This window comes from Engraulis encrasicolus, chromosome 17 (assembly GCF_034702125.1).
Source record: "Engraulis encrasicolus isolate BLACKSEA-1 chromosome 17, IST_EnEncr_1.0, whole genome shotgun sequence".
NCBI classification, from domain to species: Eukaryota; Metazoa; Chordata; class Actinopteri; order Clupeiformes; family Engraulidae; genus Engraulis; species Engraulis encrasicolus.
Genome location: NC_085873.1, coordinates 42,650,427 through 42,676,842, shown reverse-complemented (window position 1 = coordinate 42,676,842; position 26,416 = coordinate 42,650,427). Strand labels below are relative to the sequence as shown.

Sequence of the window (26,416 nt, the reverse complement as noted above, 5' to 3'; positions counted from 1 at the left end):
TAGCAAAAAATATACATCTTTAATTATGGGAAAAAAACAATGAGTCGATGCACACCAAAATCATGCTTAGTCTGATTCTTTAGTGTACAGCATCCTCTGTTGTGTGTGAGCACCACTGTGTGTTCTCCCCTTGCCCTTTCTCTCTCACTTTTTATTCACAACTCATCACACAGCCTTCAACAGAACAATATGATAATAGCACAGTGCTGCACTGGCCGCCTCTGCTTCAGATGATGTCCTTTTCATCGCAGACATCTTTCTCCTGTAATGAGAGGACACAGAGAGCGAGAGAGAGAGAGAGAGAGAGAGAGAGAGAGAGAGAGAGAGAGAGAGAAATAGAGAAAAAAGAGGAGAAAAAACATCAGAGCGGGCAAAAGAAGAGACTACGTAATTTCTCACCCTGCTGAGGGAAATATATCGCCCTTGCCAGCCTATCATTTTCATCTAGTTATTAAGAGCCCTTTGGCTAACTACATGATTGGGTGGAAAATTATGATTATTACGTACAATTGAAAGGCTAGAGACCCAGACATAGCTTGGGTTTTGGGTTTTTTCTGTGTTTTCAAATGGATGACAATCACTGAAAAGAGTTCCAACCGCAGATGGGAAAAAACCAACTGGATTCATGAACTGCAATCCAATAATTCTCAGTCACCTGGCTCTACCTGTGGTCTTTGCTATTGGACACTCCTTCTTTGTTGAAGAGAATAACTAATGACTACATATTAGGGAGCCATGATGTACTGTATGTGATACTGGATTGCATAAACTTTTCAAGTCAGGTTGAAAGCCATTGGCCAATGACCAATGTTAAAAAACAGGGGTCTCGTGGCCTTTCAACGTGATGTCTGAGAAGACAGAGGACAGGAGGAGAAATAGGGCCCGGACACTTCTGGCTTTAAGGGGCCCCTCATAATTAGCGGCGCAGAACTGACTTACCAGTTGGCCCTGTACCCTTTTGGGCCCCTATTTTCAGAAATGAAAAATAATTTAAAAAAATAATAATAAAAAAATACCGTATATATTTTTTACATTTCTGAAAATAGGGGCCCAAAAGGGTGCAGGGCCTGCCAGGAAATGCCCGCTATGCCAGATGGCCAGTACAGCCCTACTGAGAAGACAGAGGACCGGAGACATACAGCACGGCATGCTGTTGTGGCTCCTGCTGTTGCACTGCGGAGGCCACCGGATAAATCTCCTGACGTAGACGCCGACGCCATTCAGGCCTTCAACAGGCGGCCTAATGGTTATTGATTTTTGTTTGTGTGTGCAAGTGTGTGAACCTGTGTGTGTGTGTATGTGTGTGTGTGTGTGTGTGTGTGTGTGTGTGTGTGTGTGTGTGTGTGTGTGTGTGTGTGTGTGTGTGTGTGTGTGTGTGTGTGTGTGTGTGTTTGTGTGTGTGTGTGTGTGTGTGTGTGTGTGTGTGTGTGTGTGTGTGTGTGTGTGTGTGTGTGTGTGTGTGTGTGTATTGCACCCACAATGCATTAACATTGAGGGATACGGTGGCGCAGGGCTATAAATAGACAGCATGCTGCCCCCCTTATCTCGCCTGGCCAGTGGACCAAGACGACCAAGCGTTCTCATCGCAGATTGCCGCGAACCGCAAGGTACAGCCAGCCAGTCCACCCTTTACATCTAGCAGCCAAAAACGAATGGCGCATGCCAGGGAAGCCAATGGGAGGACAAAGGGGTCCGTTGTCCTGGGCCCAGAATGGGGTTCTCATTACACTGTATGTATTGGGTAGGGGGCCCTTTCAGATGACTTTGTCCCGGGCCCGGAAAGCGCTGTCAATGGCCCTGGCGTCAGATGTGGGAGATGGAGTGGGAGAACAGAAACCATGACCTTCGTCAAGCATTAGCCTCAGCGACTGACTGAGCGACCGAGTGAACGTTTAAAGAGATAATAATGATGGGTTGCTCCTTGGTGACCACCAATCACTCATGACTGCCACCAGGATCATGGGGGGTAGAGAGAAGGATGGGTGGATAGGCCTTCACATGTACAGTGGGGTGGCTGGTTGCATAATATGTTGTGTTGACAAGATGTTTCGACTGGAGCAGAGGAATTGAGATGTTTTGTACAGGTCCTGATACAGAAAGGGGGGTCATTCTGGGGTTCCCACACACACACCAAACACAACAACCAAACTTTTATGCAGGTTTTTGTGTGTCTTTCTTCCAGGGAAGTGGATCCAAGTGATATCGGGTGGACACCCCTTTGGAGACCTTCAGTTAGGAGACCTTTGGAGACTTACGATTGAGAATAAATGGAGATTCCTTTCCGCTGTGGATGGCGATAGCGCACATTTTATGCAAGCCACCACCAAATGCCACAGAAAGAGAAGGAGGAGGAGGGATCAACAACGCCCCTATAGGAGACCGAACTTGAGCACACTCCTTCACATTGAGTGGGCAGAGTTTGACTTATATTTGGCAACGTGTTCGCTCTCCTACTAAGGGGGGCAGTCGTGACTCAGTGGTTAGAGCACTGGGTTGGCAACCCAAAGGTGCCTGGTTCAATGCCCGAACGAACCACGGCTGAAGTGCCCTTGAGCACTCCGGGCGCCGCTCAGCAGGCAGCCCACTGCTACGGACGAGTGTGTGTGATTCACTAGTCCAATGGGATAAATGCAGAGAAAGAATTTCCCCTAGGGGACTAAAATTGGCTCCAATCCAAATTGGCTCCAATTGCTTCATTATTATATTATATTATTATATAATAACTAATTTAAGCATCGGCAGACTTTTGAAGGTGAATAATAATTTAAAATGTTGGCTAGTTTGCCCTTAAAGTATGAATATCCAAGCAAACAAAAAGGCCAAAAATATGTGTGTGCTACTCCCAGCCACACACCATTTCTCATTCTAAGATAAGTGATTGGGTAAAATCAGTTTCAAATCATTCCAAGTGTGTTGTGTTGTGGGTGCTTTTCCCAGCCCCCCACCTTTTCCAAGGCCTGCTCCTTGTCCCGTTTCTTCTGCTCGGCGCTCACAGTCTCGAAGAACTCCTTCTCGGTGCGGGCCAGCAGGTCCTCCACGCTCTCCTCGCCGTCCGCATCCTTGGACTCGTCGTCCTTGCTCTGCTCCGAGCGGCTGCGCTCCTTCAGGCGCATCTCGCGGTGACGCGCCTCCAGGATCTTCTCCCTCTTGGTCTCGCGCTCAAACATCTGGGCAAAGATGAAGAGGAACATCCAGAGACTTCAAAGACAAAGACAAACTTCTGAGGAAACCTCATCAATCATGCAAGACCCTGCAATTGGCCTCACACTCAAACAAGGATGAAGGAGATCATTAGAGAGATCAGACACAAACACACTTGTGAGAAAACAATCATACAATGAGGGAGACCATCAAGATGTGTCGGAGACAAACAGGCAAACTTCTGAGGAAACATTGTCAACAGTCATACAGGCCCAGCAATTTTATCTGCAACACAATGTCTAAAAAGTGCCTTTTGATCACTCAAATGGACATCATTTGTTTTCCATTATATACTGTATATATTGTAATAATAATAATTAAAAAAACTAAATGAATAGGACACAGAAACATTGACCATCGCCACTTGGAACAGCAACAAGTAGAGGGAAAGAAAAGGTAGAAAGAATATGATATCACAGCTAAAGAACAACTAAATTGAAAAAGTATTGTAAGCATAATGTTGGAAAATTGAAAAAACATATCTCCATGGTATGTAATCATCTTGTGAAAATTACGTTTCATAACCTAATAATTAGTTATTTAAGTACTATGACATTTAAAGACACACTAAAAAGAGGTCATCATGGCTACGACTGATCAGGAACAATCTGTCCTTTGCATGGATAACTCTGATAAGAGGAGCTTTCATTTGCAGTTTATGATCCTATCTGAACATGGATGGAGCCGTCCTGAAGCCAGATACCTTTGTATCTGTCCAGTGCCACGACATGTAGGCAGCATTACTAATTGCACTGCGTAATCAGCGTTTGTTTATTCTTGGTTTATGCTTGGTTGTGCTTTGTCTTGTGCACCGTTTTGTGGCAATTGCAAATGTACCGTGAGTGACGATAACATGGTCTTATCTACAGTAGACCAAGAATAAACAAAAGCTGTTTTACCTGCTGGTATCTGCTTTGTGCTCTGTTCTGATGGGTTTAACAGTCAGCCAGCGAATCCTTCTAATAAACAAACTAACATACATTGTACATACAGTATGATAGACGTACAGGGGTTGGACAAAATAATGCAAGCACCTGTCATTTTAGAGTGGGAAGTTTCATGGCTCAAGTGGACCAGCCTGTTGGCCAATCTCCATTAATTGCACATTGCACCAGTGTGAAGATACAATTAGCAGGGTAACAGCACAGTAACTGTTGCATCTTTGACACAGCAAGTCTTTGTGATGTATCAAGAGCCACAGTATCCAAGGTAATGTCTGCATACCACCAAGAAGGATGAACCACATCCAACGGGATTAACTGTGGGCGCTAAGGCTGTAACGATACACCCAACCCACGATTCGGTTTGTATCACGATATATGACCCACGGTTCGATACGCCCCACGATTTATTTTTTTAAAGGAAAACAAATAATTAAAAAAATAATACATTTTAAAAATTATCTATATACATGATTTCTTTTTCATTTACCTGCCTACATTAATTTTGTAGGTCTAGGCCTAAATGATGTTGCAGATATATCACTGCAACCTGTTCCCCAAGTGTTGACATCAAAGCAGAACACAGACAAATAAGGGATGTTCACCAAGGGAAAATATGCTTATTAATAATAGGCTTAGATCACATCATGCTGAGATGCTGACCGTGTGTGAGAGGGAGAAAGAAGGGTCAGGGTTCCAATAGGTAGCCTATAACAACTGTCTCACATTATCAAACATTATCTAATTAATATCCAAACATTAACTGAAAACAACACTGGTCATATTTTGTCAGGAAACATGTTGTAGGCTATTAAGTTACTTACAGAAATGCAACACTTAATTTTGATGATTAATGTTTTTGTAACTTTTTTGATCGTGCAGCAGCGCGCACACGCTTATACAAACAAAACTCGAAATGAACCTCGGTTATGTTCTCACTATGCAACATGCACGTTGTCCTTTGTTTGGTTTTGTGATTTGACATTTTGTCAAGAGCGCGCATGGATGCAGAGGCTGAAATGGAGCATGTTTTCGCTAGGCTGGCGGTCAATGCGGGGAAGAAATGCTGCTTAGATATCCACATCGACCTCAACGTTCGCCCGACTTACGACACTCCCTTATTAGAGCGTGGCGATTTCAGGCTGGTGTAAGAATTTGGGCAGGCGGAGCATCTCGCTCTCTCGCTCTCTTTCTCTCTCTCTGTCCGCTCAACGTCTATCTCCACTCAACATACAACGGCGCATGCATGAATAAAAAACGTCTTCACACGTTTGATAAAGCCTTCTTGGTCTGTTGTTCATTTCTGTGCTTTACCTTCCGACGTTTGCCCAAGTTTTTCGTCTCGCAGTTTGCTCAGGCAATGGATAACAACAGATGCACGTGCTAGTTGGACAGAACATTTTATAAGAGAGATGGGTGAATGGAAGTGTTACTCGCAAATGTGCGCGCCCCTTTTCTACTTGTCTTTTTTAAGCGCATGCAAATATGCCTGTATCCTGCTGTTTTCTAGACTGAGGGGTAAACTTGGAAAGGGCGCATCGCGATTCTGCGAGGAAGGGTCGCGATAGGGGTTCGTGGGTCTGCGTACCGCGATCCCTCGGTTCGATGCAATATCGTTACAGCCTTAGTGGACGCAAGAGGTATCTTCCCACTCTAAAATGACAGGTGTTAAATTCCATTACACTTTGTCCAACCCCTGTATATAACCTCTTTGACAAAGTACCATTTTTATCTACTCCCATAGGTACCTCTCACAGTAGTCTACATCAGTGGTTTTCAGCCCTTCACACTAAAGGCTTACAACTAGTAAAGCACAACATCAGGGTGAAATGGAGGGGAGGATTGCATTCTCCGAGTGCCATTGTACAGCACATAGCAGTTACACTTTTTGCAGTGTACGTCTATACCAGGGGTGTCAAACTCAAATTGACTGAGGGCCAAATTCAAAATCTGGAACGAAGTCGCGGGCCGAACTCAACATTTATTTTTAAAAATGGACTAAAATTGTGCATGTATGCACTTCATACTCATAGTTACATTTCACATACACTCTTTCCCATCGTATTTGTCAATTCAAATGTGTCTGCACATCCTGTGATACAGCAAATTTCATGTTCAAGTTGGGTTACACTATACATTAATGGTGTATGTGGGCCAACTGTAATACACATTTGAAATTATCTCGCGGGCCGAATAAAATGGCTCCGCGGGCCAAATTTGGCCCCCGGGCCTGAGTTTGACATCCCTGGTCTATACTATTCTCACCGCTGTGGCCAGGGCCTTCTCGTTCCTCTGGAGGGTGCAGAGGGCGGAGGAGATCTCCAGCAGCGACCAGTAGTATTCACCATTACACACCAGTACTTACAACTAGTAAAGCACAACATAAAAGGGTGAAATGGAGGGAAAGGATTTCATTCTCCATGCGCCATTGTACATGAACGCTACACCTTTTGTAGTGTACGCCTATACTATTATTAACTATCAAAGGGAAGAAGACTGGTGGTATTGTTGGGACTGGTACTGGTGGAGACATTCAAGTCATTAAGTCTAAACTGGTGAGTGTCTTTGCAACAAAATTCTCACCTGATTTAAACTCAGAGACTCTGACTAGTTACATGGAAAACAAACTTGAACGCAAGGTCACCTGTCAGAAGCTAGAGACTGTGCATAGTCGGTTCAGTTCATTTAAAATAACTGCTGAATGCAAAGAAGTGAGTGAGATGTATAATCCAGAGCTGTGGCCAGAGGGTACTTTTGTGCGCAGATTCTATGAGGCACGCAAACCCAAGTCCACTGTGGGGCCATTGGCAATGATGGATGTGCCTTCAGGGGCTGAGGTGCATGAAGCCCAGTGTTAGCCACAGTGATGGGGATTAGAGTGGTGTCTTACAACTCCCGAGGCTTACGCCTAGGACAGTCTGCTGGGGACAGAGCACACCGTGCTGTTGTTGACCAGCTACTGGAGACCACGGACATTCTCTGTTTGCAAGAGACATTTTTAGCCATACAGGACCCGGATAAACTGAACTCTGTACACAGTGACTTTCATGGAGTGGGAGAGTCCACAACAGATCTGAGCAGTCGAGTGCTGCGCGGTAGAATACCTGGAGGTGTGGCCATTTTGTGGCGCAAGAAATATGACCCAATGATTACTGTTATCAGATTAGAGGTGGACTGGTGTATTGCCATTAAAATTGTGTATGATATGAATGTTTTTATAATTTTAAATGTGTATACCCCATATGACAGCTATAAGAATGAAGATGAATACATGAATAGATTGGCTTTTTTAAACTCTTATATTAAGGAATGTATATGTGCAAATGTTTTTGTGATTGGTGATTTGAATGCTGACATTTCTGATGAGAAATCTCTCTTTGGTCAGCACTTGAAGCAGTTCTGTTATGATAGTAAACTGGTTCTCTCTAGTATGAATTTACTTCCTGCAGATAGTTATACTTTTATCAGTGAAGCGTGGCACACACAACGTCCTGGCTGGATCATGTAATCTGCACAGCCGATGCACATGAAAGTCTGGAAAAGGTAGACATTTTGTATGAGCTCACCACCACTGATCACTTACCTGTCTCTATGTTGATAAATATTGACAACCTACCCGACTGCAGCAGTTCAGCACAAGATGGCGCCAATGGGCCGAAAGTAAATTGGGCTAAACTATCTAAAGAGGATGTTCTGTATTATTGTGGGAGGTCAGATGTTCTCTTGAGGGAGGTACAGTTGCCAATTAATGCTATTCTATGTCCAGATATTAACTGTGATAATGTTACTCACTGTAATGATCTCTGTGAAATGTATAACAGCATAGTGACAGCTGTACATGAGGCCAGTAAACCTCTACACACTCACCCCAAAAGGGCTAACAACATCAAACCTGGTTGGAACAAGTATGTAGCTGACCATCAAGAAGCTGCTAAGAGGGCTCATAGGGCCTGGGTTGTGGCTGGTCGGCCTAGGCATGGGCCAGACTTGGAGCATAAGAAACGTGCCAATGCAAGATATAAGTATGCTGTGCGCTTTGTTGGGAAGCATGAGCAAGGCTTAAGAGCTCATTCTATGGCCACAAACCTTCTTGATAACAATGTCACTGAGTTCTGGAAAGAGGTAAAGGCTACAAATAGGGCCAAAGCTGTACTACCATGCCACATTGAGGGGGTATCTGGCGCTGACAATATAGCAGAGCTGTGGAGGCAGCACTATGCAGCTTTGTTTAATTGCATCAAAAGTGAACCCTATTGTGTAGGCAATCTAAATGAGGAAGCGATTCATTTTACACCCAATGAGGTTGTGTATGCTATAGAACATCTAGCTGATAATAAATCTAGTGGCAATGATAATATCACTGCTGAGCATCTTAAATTAGCCAGCCCTAGAATTGCAGCTTTGCTGTCTATTTGCTTCACTGGTCTAATGACACATGGGGTGCTACCCGACACTATGCTCACTGTTACATTAGTACCAGTCATTAAGGACAAGACAGGTAAAATAGGGAGCATAGATAATTACAGACCCATTGCCTTAGCCAGTATTCTTTCTAAGGTGTTGGAGAAACTGTTGCTAGATAGGTTGAGTGAGTTTATCTTTACCACAGAAAATCAATTTGGTTTTAAGCCTATGCACAGCACAGACCTATGTATATATGCCTTGAAAGAAACGGTTGAATCCTACAGAAGTCATGGTTCTACAATATTTCTGGGGTTCATTGATGCGTCTAGGGCATTTGACAGAGTGAATCACCATAAGCTCTTCACTAAACTCATGCTTAGGGGTGTGCCTGGATGTATTATACGTATTCTTGCTTACTGGTATGCTAAACAACACATGCAGGTGAAATGGGGAAACAGCCTGTCCTCCCCTTTCAGTGTAGGCAATGGTGTAAGACAAGGGGGGCTTCTATCCCCAGCACTGTTCAACCTATACATGGACAACCTCTCCAAACAACTGGGGAGATGTAAGACAGGATGTCTGATAGGGAACAATGTTTTAAACCATTTGATGTATGCAGACGATCTTGCTATCATGTCCCCTAGTACTGTTGGATTTCAGCAGCTACTCAATGTGTGCTCTGAGTATGGGGTTGAGTTTGATGTACATGTACAGTACAATGCAAAAAGAGTGTTGTGTTGATATGTAGAACCAAGGAGGATCATTAAGTGCCTCTTTCAACGTTCTACCTGTCAGGGCAACCAATATGTGTATCAAGCAGTATAAAATATCTTGGGCACATCATCACTGACAAGCTGGAGGATGATGCTGACATGTATAGGCAGAGACGAATGTTGTATGCACAAGCTAACATGTTAGTAAGAAAATTTCATTACTGTCCTGATGATGTGAAAGTAAGCTTGTTTCGTGCCTACTGTAGCCCTATGTATGCAGCTCCATTATGGATCAACTATAAAAAAGAGACAATGCGTAAACTCCAAGTAGCATATAATGACTGCCTAAGGATATTGCTGAAAAAGCCCAGGAGTTGCAGTGCTAGTAAACTATTTTGTGACTCAGGACTATGTACTTTACAGGCTCTCCTGAGGAACCTAATGTTTAAGTTCATGTGCCGTTTGGATAAGTCTGAAAACTGCATTATAATGATGCTCACAAGTGCCAGATATAGCTCTGTCCGTTACCAATCATATATGTGGAAACATTGGTATAGCTGCCTTTTAAGACTGTCATGACATAGTTTGTATATGCTTTGGCATCATTGCTGTTTTTTTTTTTTTAATTATTATTATTTCTTCTTTTTCCTGCACATTCTATTTCTATGTATATGTTGTGTGTCTGCCTATTGGGCCCTGAGCCTGTAATAAAGTTTATATATATTCTCACCGCGGTGGCCAGGGCCTTCTCGTTCCTCTGGAGGGTGCAGAGGCCGGAGGAGATCTCCAGCAGCGTGGCCGTGCCCAGCTGGGAGCCGCAGCCGATGAAGCGGCCGTTATCCTGCACGCGCATGCTGTACAGGGCCTCGTCGCATATCTGGATGCACGATGGAGGAAAAAGACACATGGGTAACACTTTAGAATAATGGATGCAAAAAAGCATTATAAAGACTTAATAAATAATTAACTATTGATGAACAAAACATTAACAAACGTTTGTAAATGACTAGGAAATGTAAACAAATGCTTGTAAATGACTAGGAAATGCTATGTTAATATTTTATATTTATCAAACATTTACAAGTTGCTTGTAAATGAATAAAATTCTCTGTTATAAGGTGTGTAAAATCTTGCAGATATCATTTGTAGATATTTTATAAAGCATTAATAAAGCTTAGTTAATAATAAAAACATTTGTTAATGTTTTATTCATCATTAGTTAATTATTTACTGAGTCTTTACTAAGGAACATTATTATAAAGTGTTACCGACACATGAAAAAAGTGAGAATCTGATGATGGAGGAAAAGACACATAAATGGACTGCATTTACTATATAGTGCCTTTCCACTCCTTCGAGCACTCAAATCGCTTTACATTGTATGCCTCACCCATTCACCCATACACACACTCTCATTCTTTCACACACCGGTGGTAGTGGATCCCCGCAGGGTACCACCCTGCCACCAGGAGCAATTTGGGCTCAAGTATCTTGCTCAAGGACACATCGATGGGGTCAGGCAGAGCGGGGCTCAAACCTGCAAACCTCTGGCTGCCGAACCATTGTCATTGTGTCACAGCACTCCACAGCACACAAGTGCATATGGCACACAACATCATTGCATTTATGCCTAACACCATGCAAGAGGGCAGCCCCCAATGGCGCCCCAAGGGAGTGTGGCGGGACGGTACCAAGCTCAGCAGTCATAGAGGAGGATGGGGGAGGGCAAAGTTGAATTACTTCACCCACCAACCTAGTGTGTCGGGAGTTGAACCAGCAACCTTTGGGCTACAAGTATGAAGCCCTAACCGCTTACCCATGACTGCCCTACATACACACACACAAGTGTTTGTGCGCACACAAACACACGTACATATGCACACACACACACACACACACACACACACACACGCGTAAATAAACAAAGAGACACACCCACACACATGTTTGTATAGGTACACAAAAACAAACATACAAAAGTATAGATACACAGACATCAAAAACAAACAGACACACAGACACAGAGACACACATGCACACACAGAGACAGAGACAGAGACACAGACACAGACACACACACACACACACACACACACACACACACACACACACACACACACACACACACACACACACACACACACACACACACACACACACACACACACACACACACACACAGCGGGTGCAAATAAAATCATGGCAACAATGGCGCATCCATCAAATAAAAACCTTGGCAAAGAGGCACAGATGCTCACATCCCACACACATGCACCCACACAAGAGGTTTAAGAGGACATCAACGGCGTTCATTGTTCAAGACACTGTTATATTCCTATTCCAACAAACAGCTCTGGCAACAGATTTTGCATTTCACAGTGGATCATCTTAGTCACACGTTTGAAGTCTGGAGAATTAAAGGGGAATTTCTAAAAAAAAAAACCCACTTCATTGTGGTTATTTGTAGGGTCGTCAAAGAGTTGAATAGTCTCAAAACGCCTATGGTGATATGACTCAGCTATGTTCTGTCTCTGCACCAGAAGTCACGTACATCCCTATTTCTCCCCAGTCCCCACAGAGGTTAAGATAGATGGAGTTATTAATTATATATATTATTATATATTATATATAAACTATGTTAGTTAACTTTTCAGTGACTATTACAGCGTTCCACTGGTAGAACAGCATGCATTATGGGGCTATCTATTTCGACATCAAAAGAATTGGCACAATCATGAGGGGGTCCTGGGAAAATGTTCTGCTCAATTAGGAGTCCCTGGTCCAAAAGTGTGGGAGAGCCCCTGATGTACAGTACCTTGAGGGTGAGAGTGGGGTCGTTTTGCTTGAACAGGAAGTCCCACACGTCCAACGTGCCGTCCATCTTGACGGTGTAGAAGACGGAGGGACGCACGGGACTCCAGCAGCCGTCCAGCAGGTTAGCTGTGTGATACCTGGAGAAGCAGAGGGAGAGAGAGAGAGAGAGAGAGAGAGAGAGAGAGAGAGAGAGAGAGAGAAAGGAATTGATAGAGAAGAGGGTGTGATGAAGGGAGGGGAACGAGGGGAGAGAGAGAGAGAGAGAGAGAGAGAGAGAGAGAGAGAGAGAGAGAGAGAGAGAGAGATATGAAAGAGACAAAAGGAGACAAAGACAGTAGACAGCACATTAACAGAGACTGAGACAGAGAAAGAGAGTGCTAGCTATTTGTTGTATGGATGGTGCTGTCAGCTGGAAAACAATGTTTAACCCTACTATGGCTTGGGGTTTGTAGGCCATTTTGTATTCTGGAAACAGATTGAGACTTAAAAGTCCGCTTTTGTCTGTAGTTGTTAAACAAAATGTACCCCGCCAATCAGCCGTGGGGCTTATCATTTCAGCTGCCAAGGGGGGAAAAAAGCAGTACAAGATCTTTTGCGGTTCCATTTTAGGATCATTATCTGAGCAGAAGCCCACTCTTGGACTGAGTACAGCAAAAACATGATCTTCAACTCAGGCCCTTTTGTTGCAGTTCACATCCAGTCAAATGTAAACAAGAGACAAATGCAGTTTGACAATGTGTTTGACAGAACAGACTCTGTGTAACAATGACACTGTGCTCTTGGGAAGCAAGAGCGCTTTGTCACATCTTGACTGGAGGCAAGTGACAACTCAATAACTCGGTAGCTCCACTTGATTTCACAGCCAAGCTCAAGTACCGCTTTAAAGCCTCTGCTGTCACTCTGTGTTATCTTCAGCTTTCTAGGCAGCAACTGCTAAATGCCCCTGTCAAACATCCAACAAGTGATACTGCTATTGCCTAAAAACTAATAGCTGCTGCCACGGACAAAGCTCAATGGTACTTTATGGGGACCGCGCGCTATTCCGTCATACCGTTATTTCGATATACCGCTATTACAATATCCAACTGTACCGACACAGAGTCTCTGCCCTCTGCATGTCGTTACAGTTGGATGTCGGAATAGGGCCATGTAACAGTACTTATTACAGTAGTACAATCCACTTGCCATTCAAAAGCTAAGGCTTTGGAATCTCTCAGTAAGATTCAAATTGCATTGCATTGAATTATTTAACATGCTATTATGTGGAGTGTAAAACAATGGATCAATGTGGGGTCTTAGCGCTTTGCTCAATGACATTTTAACCAGCAATGTAACGGAAGGAGAACGGTCATTTTAGCCCCCGATGACATTTTTCCTGAGTACAGGATTACATATCGAGGACACTCAATCACAAGACCGACTCCGTAATCATTGGACATGTTAAGATGCCCCAACATAGCATGAGCAAACATCACCTAGTGTGGCTCGCCTCCTACAAGGATGCTTCAGACAAGTATGTCATGCATTGGAGAGCTAGGAATTAAGCCCACTCATATACCTCACCCCATAGTGCAGCGGTGGGGAACCTAATGTCTCGAGAGCCGATTATGGCCCTTGAGACCGTTCTATCCGGCCGGCCTTCGATATAATTTATAATGTTATGCAGCTTCACATCACATGACATATGACATGTTACAATTACATTTGCAATATACGTAATTCAATTATAGGGGACCTCGTGAAAGTGGGGTCTGTTGTAAAGTTGTCCACCTTCAATATAGGCCTAAAGTGCAAGGGGAAATCTGGGGTTGTGCCCATAGAGTACAGCCCTTGGAGGACTTTAGAAAATTTGAAGTGGCCCCCCCTCGAATGAAAACGGTTCCCCACCCCTACCATGTTAGGGCCCTCTAAACAGCCTACCAAGGTCACAATAGGGCCCCCACCACCAAAGCAGTGGTGTAGTCTACGTAGAACGCAGGTATACGGAGTATACCCACTTCTAAATTTTAGGGACTTCAGTATACCCACTTAAAATTGATTGATCCATTATTTTGAATAGCATAAATATATACAGTATACCCACTTCAAAAAATGCTCGAATATACAGTATACCCACTTCAAAAAAGTAGACTACACCGCTGCACCAAAGTGCCCCCACTATAACTCTGACCCGGCCTCACCCAGATATCTTTTCCACTGGCACAGCACCTGTAAAGGATGTGGGACACGCACTCAACAAACTCCTTTACAATTACGACCCCATTTTCCCCCACATACAGCAATTCATAGCATTATCAGCATTATGACTGGGGTCAACGTCCTGACCATTCATTTTGAATTACTTTGTAATCCACGAATGGTCTGATTGCGCTTCTCTGGGCAGAGTTTCCAGTCAGTTTTGAGACAACCAGTGTTACCTGCCAATAAGCGAACGCACTTGGGAGCATTCTAACATAGGTCATGAATGCCCAAGTGCTCCAGGGCACCAAGGACCCAGACCTAAAATGAATTACGAAGTAATTGTGACACAGCCCCCGCCCCCGCCACCCCTAACTTGGTGCACACATGACCCAACCGTGGCCTAACGGTAGGGCACTCGTCTACTATGTCAGTGTTTCCCAACCTTTTTTGTCTCGTGTACCCCTTAAACCTCTTTGTTGTGTTATGAGTACCCCCTAATTCATGTTCTATATCGCTTTCTCTGTCCTGATGTGACTGCTCCATACATTTGTTATAATATTAACGTCTTTCCAAGTACCCCCTGCAGTGTGCTCGCGTACCCCTAGTGGCGCACGTACCCCTAGTTGGGAAACACTGTACTATATGGCCAACCCGGGTTCGATTCTCGGCCCGGGTTCTTTGCCGGCCCTTCCCCGTCTCTCTCTCCAGTCCCCACTCGCTTACCGTCACCATCTGGGGCAGCCATGGCCTAGTGGTTAGAGAGTTGGTCTTTCAATCTAGGGGTTTGAAATCCCCCCTGTCCTCTCCCTACATCTCCATCTATGGCTGAAGTGCCCATGAGCAAGGCACCTAACCCCACATTGCTCCAGGGACTGTAACCAATACCCTAAAAAATAATAGTTGTAAGTCGATTTGAAACTAAGTATAATATAATGTAATGTAATCTTCACTATCATAAATAAAGTCAAAAAGAACAAAAAATATATATCTTACTTGGTCCACATGATGGAGGACTCCTTGATGTCCTCGGACCAGATGCGGGCGGTCCAGTCGGCCACAGTCAGGAAGTTCTTGGGGAAGAAGGGGTTCCTCTGCAGGGCGTAGATGGGCCCATGGTGGCCGCTGTAGGTGCACACGATCTTCTCGGCCGGCGTCTTGGCCTTGCGGTTGCACGACACCACCAGCCCTTGCTCCGTGCCCACCATGAACTTGGTTGGCTAGAGAGAGAGCGACCAAGCAGATTAGTGCTATTCATTCATTCATTCATTCATTCATTCATTCATTCATTCATTCATTCATTCAGTCATTGCTTTGTGCCAACCATGAACTTGGTTAGCTGGATGGAGGAGAGGAGAGAGAGAGTGACCAAGCAGATGAGTGTTATTTTGTATTCATTCGTTCATTTATTCATTCAGCCATTCAGTCATTTCTCCGTGCCCACCATGAACTTGGTCGGCTGGATGGAGGAGAGGAGAGAGAGAGAGCGACCAAGCAGATTAGTGTTATTTTTTATTCATTCGTTTGTTCATTCATTCGTTCATTCATTCATTCATTCATTCATTCATTCATTCATTCATTCATTCAGTATTTGCTTTGGGACTTTTTAGCCTTTACTTAAGCAGGAAAGTGATGATGGTGACAGGACACTAGTGGGAGAGAGATGGGGTACCGTATATAGACTTAAATGACCCAGGCCAGATTCGAACCTGGGTCCCCATGGACAAGGTCGCTTGTATACGTACAAATGGTGTGACGTGTGCCATGTGCGTTTTGTGTGCATTGTGCCCCTTTTTGAGTGGAAAACATTCAGCCGTGGCTGAAGCATGGACGATGTTAATTTAGGCTAGCCGATGTTGTATGTAAGTTAATGAGACATTCGATTTGTAGTACCTGGATGACCGTTCATACGTATATGGCATGGCATGTTAGCGCACTGTGTACATCACCACCCCATTTTTTTAAATTAATTTGCTTGTCCTCTTCATGGAGAAGCATTTCTCACATTCAACTATCAGTCGTACACAAGTTTTTTACAAGTGATAGTGTATGTGCAGTATTATGTGAAGTGATAGATCTTTTAATATGGTGAATGTTCCATGCTGTGTTACAAGTGTTTTTCAATGACATGTTCTAAAAACGTAGCTCCTGTCTCCAAATCATGAGGCTAAGCAGCTGAATGGGTGTGTGTGTCTGTGTGACTGAGAGAGAAAGAGAGAGAGAGAGAGAGAGAGAGAGAGAGAGAGAGAGAGAGAGAGAGAGAGAGAGAGAGAGAGAGAGACTGGATGTGTTTATGTAGCTTCATACAGTCCTACTGTACCATGGTGGTCTCAAACTCCAGTGAGATGGCCCCTAGTGCGTTTTCAATGTTGCCTTTCTTGCTAGGGTCCAGGACCAGACGTTCTGTGGGCTCAGTGAACTTACGGATATCCCACCACAACACCTGAAGGGCAAGAAAACACACACACACACACACGCATGCGCGCACATGCACAGACGCACGCACACATGCACGCATAGATCATAGAGGACAGGAAGGGGATGCATCAAATGTTATGGATTTATTTCTGCTAAAAATGAAAATTTGATTTATCTGTTCATAATCTGTTTATTTGTAATCTGTTTTAAATCAAATGTCTTACCAAATGCTTCTTTTAATTGTATGCCGATAAGTATTTGCAACTACGTCATCTTTAATGTTTCAACATAGTGTCACTTGCTTTTATTTTTGTAAAGGCATACTGAACTGCCAATACAAACACATACGCCCTGTCCTGGCCCTCTCCCAAGAAATGTTGATTTGTTTGTTGCTCTGTCTATTCAACTACTTACCGTACGTATGTCCATAGGTTAGCTTATTGACCATCTTGTTTTTGATTTGACATTGGTATGCATGAGGGTGGCTGACCCATATATTACCTATACGACCCATATATTACAAATGATCACATCAGATCACCCACACAAAACAGCGACAGCTTCAGCAGTCGCACACGTCAGTGTCAATGGATTTTGTTTTGTTTTGTTTGTTTGTTTGTTTGTAATTAATTTATGCGCCACCTAATGTCTGAGCCTCAAAAAAACGTCTTTGACCAATACACTTGCCGACCTCACCTGAAAAACATAACTTTACAACAACATACCACATTATTCCAGATTGAGTTCTACACCAAGACTATGGTAAGTTGATTATTAATTCTATTATACAAGTAATGGACCTCTTTCTGCTAATAATGAAAATTTCATTCATAATCTGTTTTTTTCATCAAATGTCTTACCAAATTGTACTAATTGTATGCTTACACGTATTTGGAAATATGTTACCTTTAATATTTTCACATAGTGTCACTTGCTTTTATTTTTGTAAAGGCATACTGAATTGCCAATACAAACACACTTGTTCTGTCCTGGCCCTCTCCTAAGAAATGTTGATTTGTTTGTTGCTCTGTCTATTCAACTACTTATGTCCATAGGTTAGCTTATTGACCATCTTATTTTTGATTTGACATTGGTATGCATGAGGGTGGCTGTTGCTGTGTTGTGTGCATGATCTGATGTGATCACATGTAATATATGGGTCGTATAGGTAATATATGGGTCAGTGACGTTTCAGCAGTCGCACACGTCAGTGTCACTATTGTATGGATTTCTTTTTGTTTTGTTTGTTTGTTTTTAGTGGACAATCTAAGAGAAATATATTCATTGCAGCATGTCAACCACCAATTACTAACTAATTTATAGGCATGAGATGCCATTGCGCCACCTGATGTCTGACCTAAAAAAAAACATCTTTGATCCATACACTTGCCGACCTGGCCATCTGTGTATTCCACTTCCTCACAGTATGTCGATAGGTCTCATTGACTTCCTATTTGTGTCTCTCATTGGTATGCATGTGCATATACCTTCAATTGAAGGTAAGGTTGAAGTGTCCTTGCACCTAATCCCACATTTCTCCTGGGAGTGTAACCAATACCCTGTACCTAAATAAATGTAAGTTACTTTGGATAAAAGCACAAGTTAATATTTACTTACACTTACACTCAAACAAATGCATCTGGTACAGTATGCCCCATATAATTTTGCTATGTCCACATCAAATACATGTATCAAATTGAATTGAACAATGTAATGCTAATGTTCCAGGGACTGTAATCAATACCCTGTGCCTAAATAACTGTAAATAGCTTTGGATTAAATCAGCAGCTAAGTGTGTGTGTAACGTAGCCTGATAAACCAGCCTAAATGTGATACCAGAGTAATTTAGTCTGGCTGAACGATACCTCGGACAATTGCTGATGAGAACAACCTGTTGTTTTTTCAAACCGAGCCGGCGTTCTGACCAATCTGCGATCTTTGCCGTTGATGTGCTTTACCAACAGTGTTGCAACCTTCGTCGTCACTCCCTCAAAACCCCACCCGCTTTGATTCAAAACAAATCTCTGCGTTGTAATTGGTTTTGCCAGACTCAGGGCACAGTGTTCAAAACGTTCTCAGATCCGACGCCAGACCCACACTCACAGATGAAAAATTTCGGTGCTGGTTTACCAGGCTATGTGTAACGTAATGTAACGTAATGACAAGGTTCTGTAGACATCACTCTAGGTACTGTAACCAATACCCTGTACCTAAATACTGTAACTGTCAGTCGCGTCTTGGGTATTCCTTCCACGTCACATTTTGACTATGTGGCCTAACCCTAAACCTATTCCTAAACCTAACCTCAATGACGTTATGCTGCCACAAGGGGGCGCCTTTGAGGACATAGTCAAAATGTGACGTGGAAGGAATACCCAAGACGTCAAAAATTGCAGTCTGGTCAAAGGTACTCAGATATTGACTACTTGGGGTGAGACTGTGTAGAAAAAAGCATCAGCTAAGTATAATGTTATGTACTGTACACGTGGAACCCTACTTTCCACCTGAACTTGTTCTGTATATTTCCTATGCACTTTGTATCTGTTAGTGATGCTGGCTATGATTATGTCCTCGATTAGTCGCTTTGGTTTAAAAAAAAAAAAAAAAAAAAAAGCGTCTGCCAAATGTAATGGAATGTCATGTGCACCTGCTGACCTGTCCGTCTGTGGAGGCCGAGAAGGCATCGGTGCCGGTCTTGGACTGGAGCCAGATGACCTTGTAGACGGGGTCGCGGTGACTGTGCTCGATGGTGGACATCTCCACCGGCTGGCCACCTTTGCGCGTGTCCCAGTACGCTGGAGCAGAGACGGACACGACATGGTTGATTGGTTTTATTTGACTATTATTGATATAATAAAAGCATGGAACAGTAACCTGAGCCATTAGTTATGTGAAAGTGAAAGGCCCATTGGGAAACTCCAACTCCCATTGTCATTGTGATACAGCCCACCACAGCACACAAGTGCACACTGCACACAACGGAATTGCATTTATGCCACACCCGTGCAAGGGGGCAGCCCTCAATGGCGCCCCAAGGGAGCAGTGCGGCGGGACGGTACCATGCTTAGGGTACCTCAGTCATGGAGGAGGATGGGGGGAGAGCACTGGTTTATTACTCCCCCCCACCAACCTGGCGGGTCGGGAGTCAAACCGGCAACCTTTGGGCAACAAGTTGAACCGCTTACCCATGACTGCCCATGTATTATTATACATTAAGTACAGATGAAAGTATATAAGATGAGTTAGGCAAAATTAGACATACAAGTAGGAGCACACACAATGCATTGAGGGACCTACACATGGCAGACGAGTACAGATATGCATGCACACAGATGCAGACACACATCCACACACATTGGTATAGGCTTGGGTGCACATACAATACATGTACATTTGGAAATTCACTCATATCATGTAGACACATATATGCAATGGACAGCCACAAAAATATCATGTGCATTTGAAAGCACAGAGTCGTGGTTGCACATGCACACGCACACACACACACACACATCCGAATCCACACACATACCCACACGAATATGGATATGACCTCATAGTAATCAAAACTCTGTGTCCAGTGGCCCTAACCTCAGTCCTGAAAAGCTTCCAGATAATGGCCTAATGGCCTTTCATGAGCAAATGTATTGAGGCGGGAAAAAGCCCAACCCACTAAGCACTTTAGCTTATACACTTTGAAAGACTGTGAGAGAGGGAAATACCATTTTATTCTATTACTCCATTTCCATTGAATTCAAAAGAATAACCTTAAGGTCACCTTCAGGGCAAATGATGCAAATCTAATGGCTCCATAGTGACGTGTTACAGTGAAATACAGGATAATGCAGTGCCCCTGGTCATGAAGGCATTTGAGAGTGCCGTTGCATAAGGTCTTCTCCAGACTGCTGAAAGAGACTGGAGAGTGGAATCAGGTGGAGTCTGCGGTCAAAGCTGATCCATGTGTATAAAAATTGGAATGGGACGAAAAATAAAGCTATTTGCCCACTGTGTCATTTCAGAGATGATGTTTAAAGCATACCTGAGCAACAACAACAACAAAAAAATCTGGAAAATTCCCATATTTTACAACAAAAAATGGGAAATTTTCATTAGGCCAAATCCTGACAGTCAACGGGTTGACAGTGACAGATCGGACGGTGCGTTCTGCTTTCCATATTAAAGTCAAGACTCAAAGACAAGACATCTCCCGCACACTGTTCACATTTGCAGAGTTTACATGCAACGTTTCAGTCTACTGACCTTCTTCAAGCAATTCAACCATTGAACCGTTAAATTGCTGGAAGAAGGTCAGTAGACCGAAATGTTGCAAGTAAACTCTGCAAATGTGAACAGTGTTCGGGAGCTTTCCTGTCTTTAACACTGGTGACCCAGGGGTTCCACTCCTATGCAGCTGGCCAAAGGAGGTGCGCAAGAAGAATTCTACAAAACAGAACTAAAGTCGGCCCTGCCGTAGCCAACCGGTAGGGCACGCGGCTGTCATGCGGCCGACGTGGGATCGATTCCTGGCCCGGGTCATTTGCCGACCCGTCCCCATCTCTCTCCCCATTTGCTTCCTGTCCACCTCTCAAACTGTCCTGACAAATAAGTTGCTTGAAAAGAGAAAAAACTTTTCTTCACCAAGGCACTCCAAAAAGTATAGTTAAAAATGTCTTTATTATTATGACATGTCCATCAAGGACTTTTAAAATTGTCCACGCGTAGCGGCAGTTGAGCATTCTTCAGGGCCTGACAAATTAAGTCGTAAAAGACTATTAAAAATCTAAAAAAAAAAAAAAAACCCCAGAACTAAAGTCAAGCCTCACCAAGCTGGCCGTTGTAGCTTCCTCCGATCAGGATGTGGGAGTCTTTGGGGTTGTACTCCAGACAGACGAGCGGTGACACTGGCTTCAGGGTCATCTCTGGCTTATTGGGGTTTTCTGCAGGAAACAAACCACTTATATAGTACTACAGCAGTGGCTCCCAAACTTTTTTAGCGGGGACTTCCTCTTGGATTTTGGAATATTTTCCAATATTAATTGAAAAAGAAATTGCCTGAGGCAATTTTTTGATCATTAATAATTGCTAGATTTTCCATTAATAGTTTGTCCGCTAATATTGCTAGAAATCCACCAGACAGCAATTACATCTATTAACTATACAAGTGAATACAAGTCCCTTTTGTCCGTGACCCCCCTTCAGTAGCCTACCTCTTTTTTTCAGAAAGACAGGGACACACCGAACATACAGCACTGAAGAACAAGTCAAGAAAGAAACGAAAACTGCAAATATTCAGCAGTGGAGAGCACACTGATATCATTTAGGATGTAGGAGTCATAGCTCATGTTCTGCATAGTCCTTTGGAACCCCAAGAAAGAATGAACAGACAGACAGACAGACAGACAGACAGGCAGACAGATAGATAGGCAGACAGACAGAGTGTATAGTATTGGAGAGAACATACTGATGTCCCATATGTAGGAGTCGTAGCTCATGTCCTGCGTGGTCCTCTGGAACTCCAGGGAGGAGTAGGCCACGGCCAGCTTGTGACTGCCGTCCGGATGCCACGACAGACTGGTGGCCGTGCGCTTCACTGGGTTCGGGTCCCTATAGATACATAGATAATGTATTGTCTTTGCAGAACATTATTCTGTACCACTGACAGTCAGTGGCGGAACAAATGCACACAGGGCCCCAGGGCAAAACAGTCATAGGGCCCCCATAGGGCCTGCCAAGGTCACAATAGGGCCCCCCATCACCAATACAAGAGTGCCCTGTGCCCGGGGGCAAATGCCATGCTGGCCCTTTCTATAACTCCGCCCCTGCATCTGATACAGTTACAAGGAAAACAAAAGACACAACAAACAAACACAGCCCACCCCCAGGACAAAAGGACAGGATGACATCGGACAAGAGCCCCTCACATTGCCCCTGTAGGAGACAGCAGTGAACACAAGTTGATCACCTGAGATCTGTGTAGCCTCATAATGTGTACTGTTCCACCAGGGGAGCAATTTACTGTTTGTTGAAAAACCTTTACTACCATAGTACTACACTGTAATGACATTGCACAGTTTTTAGTAATGCATTACTGCTACTTGGTCATTGCCATTCTGGTAAAAGCAAATCTATAAACAGGGGCCTTGTCAGGCGCTGTGACACTGTGTTATATTTCTGTGCACTGTTGTGCTTTGAACTGTTTGTGCACGCACACGCACGCACGCACGCACGCACGCACACACACACACACACACACACACACACACACACACACACACACACACACACACACACACACACACAAACACACACACACACACACACAGTACTGTTCATAATATCCCCCAGATATAGCCTCTTGACAGGTGTTAGACCATACACATGTGCACACCTGAAGACGTTGATGGTTTTGGCGGAGGGCTGCTCCTCGGCCTCCTCCACCACCTCCTCCCCGTCAAAGTACTCCTCGTAGATGTCGATGGCGTTGTTTTGCTTGATGCAGTGCTCCATGAGCTGTGGTGGGGAGGGGGAGGAACACAGGTCTGTCACGGACGGAGGGGAGAGGGGAGTGGCGATTACTTTTTCCCCCTTCTCCTCAAGAAAAAGGTATCCTGATTTTGTTCATCTCTCTGTCATGCTATGATGGTGTTTGTTTTCTTGCTCTGAACTGAACCTGCATTACCAGGCCTGCTGAAAAAGGCTAAATAAGAAGTCAGATCATTTCCACAGGGAAATTGTGGACATGACTTGTGCTTTTCGTTAATCTGTATTTGTATAACTTAAGATAATAGTGGTGTGGATTGGCACTGCCCTCACGATCCGATTCGATCACGTTTCGTGAGGTAGCGATTCGATTCGATTCGATTCTATGCAATCCAATTCGATCCGATTCAATTCTACAATGCATTGCCATGCATTACATTTCTACTGAAAGCAAAGTGAATGTTTAATCAGTCATGATGAGGCAATGCAAGTAGTCAGATACTGAGCAACAAATTATTGGTTGTTTTCTGTATCAGTCTGTATCAGTCTTGCATAAAAGTACTTTTATTTAATTTAACATTCATTTGCTCCTGAAATATCCATGGAAGTAATTGAAACTTAAAAAAATGCCGGATCGATTCTGGAACTTGCCGGATCGATTCTGGATCGTCCATGCCCCGCATTGGATTGCATCGCCGAATCGATCATTGTTGACACCACTATAAGATAATATGACAAAATTGAATGTAATCTAATATAAAGAGAAACCGTATTTGTGGGAGATTAGTCCCGCAGGACCATGCAGTCAGTTATTTACCAACATTATATAATTGATGATACATGCTATGATGAATAGATCGGGAGCTACTCATAACTTGTCTGCTTCAGTGTGTGTGTGGGCGGGTGGGGGTGTGTTGGCACTCACACTCCCAAGGTGCATGATGGTATTGATGTAGTGTTCATCCTTCTCCACTTTCTTGCGGAAGCGAATGGTCTGCTCCATCTCCTGGGGGTTGACATCCTTTGGCCAGCCACCCTCCACATGGTTTATGCCCCGTGACTCAGACGAAAACCTCTCTGTGTTCACCTGGTGATGGCCATGTTTTTATATCAAATCTCTCAGTCTATGGGTGCACTCCAATATGCGGACTCCCATCCTCGGTCTGTGCTTGTGGCCTCGCGTTTCGCTGACACCCCTCCTCCGTGGAGAAAACAATAAAGTTTCCCCGCTGTCAGCCTAACCGCAACTTTTGGGGGACTAGCTTTCATTCACCATCCAGTTTGCAAATGAGAACAATACATTAGAAATTGTAATATAGAATTGAGCTTTTGCAAGATATTGAAATACAATTGTTGACAGTGATGTCATCACAAGGCCACAAGGAGGCAACTGAGCAAGGGAGGGTGGGAGTCTGCTAATTGGAATGTACCCTATAACTCATTATCCACTGAAGACCACTTCACTGAGTGAGCTTGAGGCCACATCATATTGAATGGCCATTCCTAAAAGTCTAGTGTGCACCCTTCCAAGTGTATCAGCCTTCGTTATCACACGCCCAGTGATTGGATACTCTTTGGGGAACTCTGCAGAGTATCCAATCACTGGGCGTGAGTAATTAGGCTGACACACTTCCAAGGCTCATACACCTGACATTGAGAAATGGTCTAGGTAAGTGCATAGTGGGATAGAGGGGAAGAGACAGCATGAGTGAGGGGTAGGCCTACTCATGGTAGTCCTACAACAAAAGGGCAGAAGTGGTACGCAAGACAAACCTCGTGCTCTGACATTTCTTGGGTGCATTGTGTTGGCACATCACATGGGTCTCTCTCTATAAAGTTTTCAGCCAGCGATGGGTCTGGAAGGATGTCCACATGCAGCTCAGCTGGGCGGTCCGAGAAATTACATTGTCGACCAAACTCGCTGCGTTTCTTTGTGTACACATACACAATCTCCATTGTGTGAATGCTGTGGGGGGCAAAGTGCAGTGTACGTGTACATTGACGAGTGTCCAGAAAATGTTTACAAACAATAATAACGACCAGTCGTTGACAAGGTTGCTCCCACTGTCTAGAAGTCGACCCAGTTAGCTGTAGCCTACACATTGCTTATAGCCTTAAGTTACCTCAATTCTTTGAATGTTCAACACAAGCAATGCTTCCTCTTTTGAATTTACATCAGACATATTACTCTTACCTTCCCCTTAGGGGTTACTGCCAAATTCGGACGATGTGCTGGTAAATTACTATCGTGGTTCAGAGATTTCCTATTCCACGATGAACTGAAAATCAGTCGAAGTTTACGGTATCCTAGCAACATCACAGCTGACTTCCTGTTGTCTTGTCAATGCTGCTGCTGCAGAGGCTCATGCAAACTGTGAGATGATGGTAAAACTTTAAAACATTAAAACTTAAAAGCCACCTCACAGTCTTAGAACTATTTCCGTCTAATTTACAAAATATCACATCAATACGCACGTCTTGTTTGAATGTACGTTTATTGTCAACACCGTTGTTCTTTCAAGATATAACGTCACATCAGACTGTACGCACCACTTTACTGTGGAGGGCAGTGTTGAGTCATGCACCATCAAAATAAAGGGGGAGAAAATGTTGAAATAAATCAGTAGAAAACTTCAATGAGAAAAAAGTGATATTCTTCTTACAGGGAAACATAGTCAAGATTAAGGCTCCATCCTTAACCCATCAAACCAACTCAAAGAAAACAAGCAAACAAAAACGTTTTTAAAAGAAAGAAAGAAGTATTTCAACAGTGTTCCATTATGGACAATTCAGGAATTTCACCAATAAAATTACATATTATGAAATGCCTTTACCAAATTCCCCTTACTCTTTAGAGCAACAAAAGTTGCTGTCTGTGTTGAATTTGTAAAACGGGCCTGTAGCTCAGCAGAACAGAATGTAAAACACACACACACACATACACACAATTTGTTATTTTACATGCTATATACATACTTTACCCTTGAACGGCAACTGTTGTCTCATGACAATTATAGGCCTACTCGCAAAATGATGTTCCAGTAGTCCATTAGGCCTACGCAAAGGCAAAGTGAAACCCAAAATGGCTCAGAGTGTGCAAGGGATGGAACATAAGCTTAGACCTAGAAGGTGAACATTTGTCACTTGCAGCCAACAATTATTCCTATAATGTAGTTTCAAAATATTCATAATATATATTTTTTTGATTTCTCATAAATTTGTGCTTTGAAGGTGATGGAGACAGCATAGAAAACACATGTTTTTTTT

At 43.6% G+C, this 26,416-nt stretch overlaps 1 protein-coding gene across 1 annotated transcript; it reads right to left on the bottom strand.

The window, feature by feature from the left end:
• Positions 1 to 25,423, bottom strand: LOC134466880 (dynein axonemal intermediate chain 2-like). The gene is made up of 13 exons (XM_063220782.1): positions 25,344 to 25,423; positions 24,923 to 25,115; positions 24,075 to 24,236; positions 23,058 to 23,179; positions 22,131 to 22,273; positions 21,493 to 21,606; positions 19,325 to 19,464; positions 16,572 to 16,694; positions 15,248 to 15,471; positions 12,075 to 12,210; positions 9,990 to 10,136; positions 2,946 to 3,167; positions 1 to 262 (listed from the first exon to the last, which is right to left on the bottom strand). The coding sequence occupies exons 2-13, from the start codon at positions 25,103 to 25,105 to the stop codon at positions 227 to 229; spliced, it is 1,752 nt and encodes a 583-aa protein (XP_063076852.1). The 5' UTR covers positions 25,106 to 25,115; positions 25,344 to 25,423; the 3' UTR covers positions 1 to 226.
• Positions 25,424 to 26,416: the final 993 nt, after the last annotated feature.